Consider the following 7839-nt stretch of genomic DNA (forward strand, 5'->3'; position numbering starts at 1 on the left):
CACAATGTATATAACCATTGCTTTTAACTTGCATGATTGCATCCGAATTTAATTTTATTACAGCCAATGAATGCACAAATAGAACGAGTGATATTCAAATGTTTATTTTTACTTGGTTTCTGTGTCATACACATTATTATAATCCTAAACCATCCCGGTTCTTAACATCCAATACAATGGTTATCTCCCCCCGGTTATTGAAACTAAAAGAGCTTCACTTGCCAGTGTAACGAGGCTTACGTTTCTCAGCAAACGCAGCTAATCCTTCCAGACGATCTTCAGTGTTTAGAAGCTTCTGATAACACATATCCTCTAGCTCTAATCCTGAAGCCATATTCGTCTCTATTCCTTCATCAATCGCTTTCTTCGCCATCTTTATCGCCATTGGACCTTTCTCATTTATCTGCTGAGCCACTTCCATTGCTTTCTTATGAGCCTCACCCGCCGCAACACAAAAGTTAACTAGCCCTACACGACAACAACAACAACAAAAAAGAGAGTATTAATATAGGAAGACTTGAATTTGAAGACCTTTCCCTTGATGAACCAGAACTAGAGGCTGTTGTGTTTGATGGAGAAGATGAAGATGAGTAAAACAATTGATCTTTGACATTGAACGTTTTTATTTTTAGTTGTGTTGCTTGATATTTAATACTTTGCTGGATTTGTGTGGTTTAAAGTTTACACTTTTAATTTTCAGAATTTTATTTTATATGTGGGTTTATATGATATGTATATATATATATATATATATATATATATATATATATATATATATATATATATATACGCTTCCAATACGGATCCGCTTCCTAGTTTTTTGAAAAAAATCGTTTCTACGCTTCCATACGATTCCGCTTCCGCGTTTCCGCTTCCGTTTCCATGTAACGTAGGTATTAAGAATCATCCTCTATTTGGTGGGTGTATATGTCATAAAAAAACAAGTTCACAATTCAACTTTAATAGTCACAGACCTTTCTTTGCAGCTTCTCTTGCATCAATCTTTCGACCAGTGAATATAAGTTCCTTTGAAACTGATCTTCCAACCAGCCTTGAGAGTCTCTGTGTCCCACCAGCACTGAATAGAAGCCGAGAGAAAGAAGAAATCATCAGAAGATTGATAAAATGGGGAGTCATGGATGGAGCTTATAGTATATATATACCCAGGGATTACAGCGAGTCCTGTTTCAGGCAAACCAAATACTGCATTTTCGCCTGAAATATCGAGCAAGAACTGGAGATTATAGCAGAAAGACTCTAAATAAGAAAAATGATGACATGTGAAAATAGAATACCGCAGATTCGAAGATCACAGGATAAAGCCATTTCGAGTCCACCTCCTAGTGCCACACCTTCTATTGCAGCAATAGTTGGGATACTCAATGCCTAGAATACACAAGTCACTATTTATACATTCCTCTTCTCTTTTATATAAGTTCGAAGACTAATAAATTTTCCATATCTTGATAAAGTAAAAGTAAGTTTACAAATGTAGTCGATTTGAAAAAGAGTTTGTTGAATAGGGATTAATACCTCTATGAAGGAGAACATGTAGCGCAAAGAGTTGACATATGTATGAACCTCAGATGGACTCATAGTTCTACGTTCCTGACATGGCAATAAATAAGTAAGAAATAAAACATACAAATTGTTTCAAGCATGGGTGACGAACCCTATTGAATACGAACATTCCAGAAAAACTACCTTGAGATCTGCACCTGCACAGAAAACTCCAGGAACCAGACTTGTGATCATCACAACTCTAGCGGAACTATCCTGATGTATGGTCTCAAATGTGTTCTGGAGACCTTTGAGCATCTCTTTATTAATGGAATTTTTGGCCACAGGCCTGTCTAGATTGACCTCGACAATCCCTGTAAATCAATCACAAACTCACATTAAGCACTGCTGCATTTGCCATCTTTCCTTTTGAATATTTTTGTGCAACACACAAAAAGGTCACCAGACCAGACATTAATCCGACAGTAACAATGCTCAGACATCCAAAACACACACAAATAAGAAACAAAACGTGACTCAGATTTTCAGGACAATATCAAATTCAGACAAGATTCATTGGTGACTAAAAAAGGATTAACTAGAGAAGCAAATAACACATCCAACAACGGTATTAACTAACCCTAACAATAGAACCCAAAAATTACCAGAATCGGAACCAGAGAGACGGTTAAGCTTGACAGATTCAGGCAGAGCGGTTTCAATAATGAGAGTCCGGCAGGTTTGAAGCATGAAACTTCGGCTAAGAGATTGTTTTCCGGCTAACTGGAGCAAACTATCACGGCGGAGATACTTAACGAAGCTCATCTTCACCGTCTCTGACTCCAAAGTTTTGATTTTTAGTCCTGTTAGGTTGAAAATGACAGGCTTTACATTCCGGTTGTGTCAGTCCGTAGTGGTCAATGCTTATCCAACCAAGTTCTTTCTTTTTGGTTTGGGTTTCCGGTTCGGTTTTTTAAACTAAATTGAATCCGGTCTGATCCGGTTTGTGTTATTTACCGAGTTTTTCTTCTTACTATGGAAGGAAGAATACAACAAGAAAAAAAAGAAAAGAGAGTGTTAATAGTACATTGTTTGTTGGTGAAGCCTCCTCCTCCTCCTCCTCAAAAGACTCAGACTTTATGCACCCACGCATCAAGTCGAAGCTGTTTCAATGGCGGTCCTGATTTCCCTTTCTTTCTCTGAGGGCAACTCCATTTTCCTGCAATCTCCTCTCCCCCAGAAAGCTGATGATTCCACATTTCACCCAAAATTCTTCTCTTCTTCTTCTTCTTCTTTCTTTCTTCATCTTCTTCTGTGGCCATCTTCTTTAGCTTTTTACTTCTCGAGCACTCCCCCAGAACTCCTCTGATTGGTTTCTTCATGGAACTTTGGTCTCTTGATTCTCTAAATCTTGCCTTCTTCATAGTTACAAATCCAGTTTCAGCGTCAACATTTTCCTTGTCATCTGATTCTTGGTTTACTGACTCCATATTTTCTTCTGGACGAGCCTTTTGAGCAGCTTTTCTTGGAGACATTTGCCTGTTGGAAATGGTTTCTTGGATATGTTTTGGTCTCAGCTCCTGTAATGATTGTGGTTTTGGGTTGTAGCCTTTGGGGATAAAGTTTGCTTCTTCTTTCGTTTCACTGAACAATGGTTCTTGCTTGAAGCTTGAATCTTTGTCCTCTTTTTTGGTTGAAGCATTGAACAATATAACCGTTGACTTCTTTTCCCTTTCTTGGTTTGAATATGCAGAGACCTCCTTGGCCTCCTAACATGTACAAAATTGAGAAAGTGTCAATGGATTTTCAAAGTGATCCCACACAAGTCTCTTTCTTTGAACTACAAGGTTCAAGAAGATAGCCTACCGTGCAGTCATTTGATTTTAACCAGCCAGGAGCAATAATAGTCTCTTGCTTGCTCTTAGTTTTTCGGAAAATACCAGAACTATTTTCTCCCTCAGTGTCACTCTCCTCAATGATTAGTTGATCATATTTCTCAGAAGAACAAACTTCAATTTCATGAGTGTCTGAAAGCTGAGGAGATTCATACACATAGCTTGAAAACCAGTTCCCAACATCAGGAGGCTCTGATAAAAGAAATAAGATTGCTAAGAAAACAGAAACAGTAATGACTTATGTACCAAATAAACTAGTTTTTTACCAACCTGAAAGAAGATGCTGAGACTGAGAGAAATCTGCAACCTAACTAGTAGCAAGAAGCATCAGAGAGCTAAGAGAGAAACATAGATTCATATAAGATAATCTAACACTAAGGCATAGGAAGTAGAAAATTATGTACCTTTGCAGAAGAAGAGACAAGTTGTTGCTCAAACAAACTAGGACAAACATCATCTTTTCCTTCAATGTCTTTAGTCTCTTCTTCTGCTTGCGTCTCCTTTACACATTCACTATCTTCTCCACCAACCGAAAAGCAAAGAGCATCATTTGTATCCAGGACGGGCGGTGATTCATAAGCATAGCTAGAAAACCAATTGCCTATATCAGGAGGTTCTGAGAAGCACACACATAAAAAGTTACAAACATAACCCATCAAAAAAAAAAAAAAAGCTAGAGACTTTCCACGTTCATCCATAAGTTTAACAATCAAAAGGAGTATATACCAGAAAGGAGTGGTGACTCATAGAGATTATTTGTCTCTTGAATCTGCCACAAAAGTTAAAAACAAAAAAAAAAATTGAATTTTAAAAACAAATCAAAGAAGAGTGAATCGATTGTAACCTGACTCACATTCTTGTTCATAGGTTTATGATCTTTGTCCGCACCAAGAATGTATTTATCTTCCTCTCTAACAGAAAACCCGTTCGGTTCTCTTTCACCGTCGTCCTTGCCTGAAGAACTCAGTGCAAGAGATTCATAGACGTAACTTGAAAACCAATTCGTAATATCTGGCGGCTCTGTAAATTAAAAAAAAATAAAAAATAAAAAATGTCAACAACAAGACTTGAAAATTGCAATTAGAAGAATTCGCAGCATTCAATTCAAATAACTCACGGGATATGGTAAATGGAGAATCGGAGTATCCAATAGGTTCCTGCCACACTCAAACAAAGCTCGATTTCTCCGCTAATTCCCCAGAAATTCAGGAACAAAAATTAGAAAAAAATAAGGATAGAAATGAATTTCTCACCGCCGCTGAGTGAACTTCTTCCATTAGATTACGACGTCTCTTGCTCTCTTTGCTTTTCTTCCTCACTCAGGATTCTGAGATGTTTATTTTACTTTTTTCCAATTTTTATGATTTCCCGCGCTTCTTTCCTGAGAAGCGGAAAACCAAAATTATGATACTGGGCCTTTTAATATCAATGGGCTCTTTGCTCGCAAACCAAAATTGATCAACACACCTTTCCCAATATCTATATTTGATTTTTTTTTGGTACACGATGAATATAAATTATCTGGAAGCACATAACAGCAGATGTGTTGGTGCTCCGATAAAACCGGTGTGAGCGTTCGAATACACATTTAAACTAGATTAAACTTGCACGGGATAAATATTATATATTATTTTTATATTATATATTTATAGTATATTATGAAATAATAAATATATATTGAATAATTAAAAAGTCATTATCTACTACTTATATAATTAAATTCGTGCGAACATATAAATAATTTTGATAAAATCGAGAAAATATTTTTTCTATTTGATATGATATATAATTAAATTTAAATGATAGTAACATATAGAGAAAAAGACTAGGATAGCACTAAACCAACTTTTTGTTCCCAAAGTAGCACTCAAGGCTCAAAGTCACAAAAATAGGTTTCATTAAAGAGGTAAATATACACTTATACCCCTTGGGTTAATTAATCCAAACCTTATGGTTTAGAGTTAAGGGGTGGTGTTTTGGAATTAGGGTTTAAAATTTTATAAAAAATAAATATTAAAATAAAAAATAAAAATTTTAAAAACTGTTTTAAAAAGTATTTTTAAATTATAAAAAAAAAAATTGAAAAAAAAAATAAAAAAAAATTCGAAAAAATAAAATTTCGAATCTGAAAACATATAATCTGAAACTATAAAAAAATTCTTTTTTTAATTTTTTTAATTTTTTTTAATTTTTTTGTTTATTTATTTAATTTTAAATCAAGGGTATTAGGGATATTTTACCCTTTAATGAATGTCATTTTTGTGACTTTCTCCTTCTAGTGCTATTTTTGAGACATAAACTTCAAAAGGTGCTATTATTGACAATTGCCCTAACATATATATGATATATTTTAATATTAATATTTATTAGATGATTTTTTTGCTCATATTTTTTTTTTATCATTTGTATCTGTTATAGCAAAAAGTCTAAATTAGTGATAACAAAATTTTCACGGTGGGATTAATTGTTTAAGAAATTTATAATATTTTAAAAAATTAAGTTGTCAATATTTGTTCAAATTTTTTATCAAAAAAATGTTCAAAGTAAATTTAAAATTAAGATATTTATGTATTTTTATATGGCATATAGTTTAATTTAAAATGATACATATATTTAAATATCTTTTATTTTTGATACTTATTAAATGAGACATTCAACTTCTATTATTTTTAATTATTTGTATCATGTCATCACAAAAGTTTTAAATCATAGTTCACAAAATTTAAATGTGAAACTTTTAACACTTTTAGTAATTTATACTCGTTTTTAAAATTTCAAAATATAATATATAAATAATTTTTTTTAATTTTTATTATATGGTTACTATGATGAGAAAAAGACTAGGATAGCACCAAACCAAGTTTTTGTTCCCAAATTAGCACTCAAGGCTCAAAGTCACAAAAATAGGTTTCATTAAAGAGATAAATATACACTTATACCCTTGGGTTAATTAATCTAAACCTTAGGGTTTAGAGTTAAGGGGTGAGGTTTTGGAATTAGGGTTTAAAATTTTATAAAAAATAAATACTAAAATAAAAAATAAAAATTTTAAAAACAGTTTCAAAAAGTATTTTTAAATTATAAAAAAAAAATATGAAAAAAAAAATTTGAAAAATAAATTTTAAAAAAAAAATTTCAAAAAAACAATTATAAAAATTTTTAATCTGAAAACATATAATCTGAAACTAAGAAAAAATTTCTTTTTTTTATTTTTATTTTATTTATTTTTGTTTATTTATTTAATTTTAAACAAAGGGTATTAGAGATATTTTACCTTTAATGAATGTCATTTTTGTGACTTTCTCCTTCTAGTGCTATTTTTGAGACATAAACTTCAAAATGTGCTATTATTGACAATTGCCCTACTATGATTGTTTAATTGATTTTAATAGCTTAAAATTAAAAAAAAAATATAATAATAATACGCTCATATTTTTATCAAATATTTATTCTTCAAAATCATTAATTGTCATATATACTTTAGCCACAATAGGTAATTCCGTAATCTTATTTAAAGAAATAATGAAGCACATTAATAATGTATTTATTATGGTTTAATAAAAAGCTTATTATATATTTAGATGAACTAACATATTTCTCTAAGGATTCTAAGAATCATTCTAGTGATGACACGTGACTACAAAAAAGTGTTGCAATGCTTCTCAAATAATATATAGGGGATATACATTCACGTTCGGTTTGAGTATTTCAGATTTTCAGGTATTTTGTGTCGAGTTCGGTTCGGTTGGATTTAACTTTTTGTATTTTTAAAACAAATTTATGAATAAAAAAATATGAATCAAATAGTAAATATATGTTGTAAGATAGAACAATAGATATTTAAGCAAACAATAATAAAATAGGTTGTTAACCAAAAAACGACATAGTATATATGACCGAAGCAAACTGACCCATCTAGGGTCCAACAAAAAAATCTGAATCCGAAAAAACCGAACCGATCCAAAAAAAATAATACTGAATCTGAACATAAATATTTTGGATATCTGTATGTATCCAAAAAAGATTTATATACCTAGATGTATTAATTATTTTTAGATTTTATAAATTAAAAAATCTAAAATTTGAAGGATATTTTGAAATTGTTAAAAATACCTGAAAATATATACAAATATCCCCTATATATTAATAGAGAAACATTTAAAAATTTATAACTTGCAGTTTGTACTAATCAAAAAAGTATCATGCTGAGTTGTCAAGTAATTGTAATGCTAATTTTGCTTACGTGGCGGCTTGAGAATCAATTGAGAATTTTGTTAGTCCAAAATTAAATTGCTAGAGAATCTTATATTATATAGTATGTCAATTATGGACCATTCATTTATGAAATTGAAATTGTTATATTTTATTTCATTAACTAAAACCGACGGAATTACCTAATGTGATTAAGATATATATGATAATTAATGATTTTAAATAATAAAGA

General features: G+C 31.5%; 2 protein-coding genes across 3 annotated transcripts; both read right to left on the minus strand.

The window, feature by feature from the left end:
- Positions 1–33: 33 nt before the first annotated feature.
- LOC103833979 (probable enoyl-CoA hydratase 2, mitochondrial) lies at positions 34–2422 on the minus strand. The gene is made up of 7 exons (XM_009110026.3): positions 2166–2422; positions 1705–1874; positions 1534–1608; positions 1296–1386; positions 1164–1215; positions 975–1078; positions 34–468 (listed from the first exon to the last, which is right to left on the minus strand). Exons 1-7 carry the CDS (start codon positions 2323–2325, stop codon positions 215–217), a joined length of 906 nt encoding a protein of 301 aa, XP_009108274.1. The 5' UTR covers positions 2326–2422; the 3' UTR covers positions 34–214.
- A 47-nt stretch (positions 2423–2469) lies between these two features.
- LOC103833984 lies at positions 2470–5138 on the minus strand. Of its 2 annotated transcripts, none has more exons than XM_009110034.3 (8): positions 4649–5138; positions 4513–4552; positions 4240–4415; positions 4122–4164; positions 3800–4011; positions 3666–3702; positions 3367–3587; positions 2470–3269 (listed from the first exon to the last, which is right to left on the minus strand). In XM_009110034.3, the coding sequence occupies exons 1-8, from the start codon at positions 4670–4672 to the stop codon at positions 2631–2633; spliced, it is 1392 nt and encodes a 463-aa protein (XP_009108282.1). In that variant the 5' UTR covers positions 4673–5138; the 3' UTR covers positions 2470–2630. The 2 variants fall into 2 exon arrangements, with proteins under 2 accessions (XP_009108282.1, XP_009108283.1); XM_009110035.3 differs by having other exon boundaries at positions 4249–4415; positions 4649–5137.
- Between the last annotated feature and the right edge of the window lie 2701 nt (positions 5139–7839).

The sequence above is a fragment of the Brassica rapa genome, chromosome A08 (assembly GCF_000309985.2).
Source record: "Brassica rapa cultivar Chiifu-401-42 chromosome A08, CAAS_Brap_v3.01, whole genome shotgun sequence".
NCBI lineage: Eukaryota > Viridiplantae > Streptophyta > Magnoliopsida > Brassicales > Brassicaceae > Brassica > Brassica rapa.

Coding starts and splice junctions, on each gene's coding strand:
- LOC103833984 (XM_009110034.3), bottom strand. CDS start 4,672: ATGGAAGAAGTTCACTCAGCGGCG. Junction 4,012..4,121: donor TGAGTCACCACTCCTTTCTG/GTATATACTCCT, acceptor TGTGCTTCTCAG/AACCTCCTGATATAGGCAAT. Junction 3,588..3,665: donor GTCTCAGCATCTTCTTTCAG/GTTGGTAAAAAA, acceptor TTCTTTTATCAG/AGCCTCCTGATGTTGGGAAC.
- LOC103833979 (XM_009110026.3), bottom strand. CDS start 2,325: ATGAGCTTCGTTAAGTATCTCCGCCGTGATAGTTTGCTCCAGTTAGCC. Junction 1,387..1,533: donor ACATGTTCTCCTTCATAGAG/GTATTAATCCCT, acceptor TGTGTATTCTAG/GCATTGAGTATCCCAACTAT. Junction 469..974: donor AAGAGAAGCTGCAAAGAAAG/GTCTGTGACTAT, acceptor GTTGTCGTGTAG/GGCTAGTTAACTTTTGTGTT.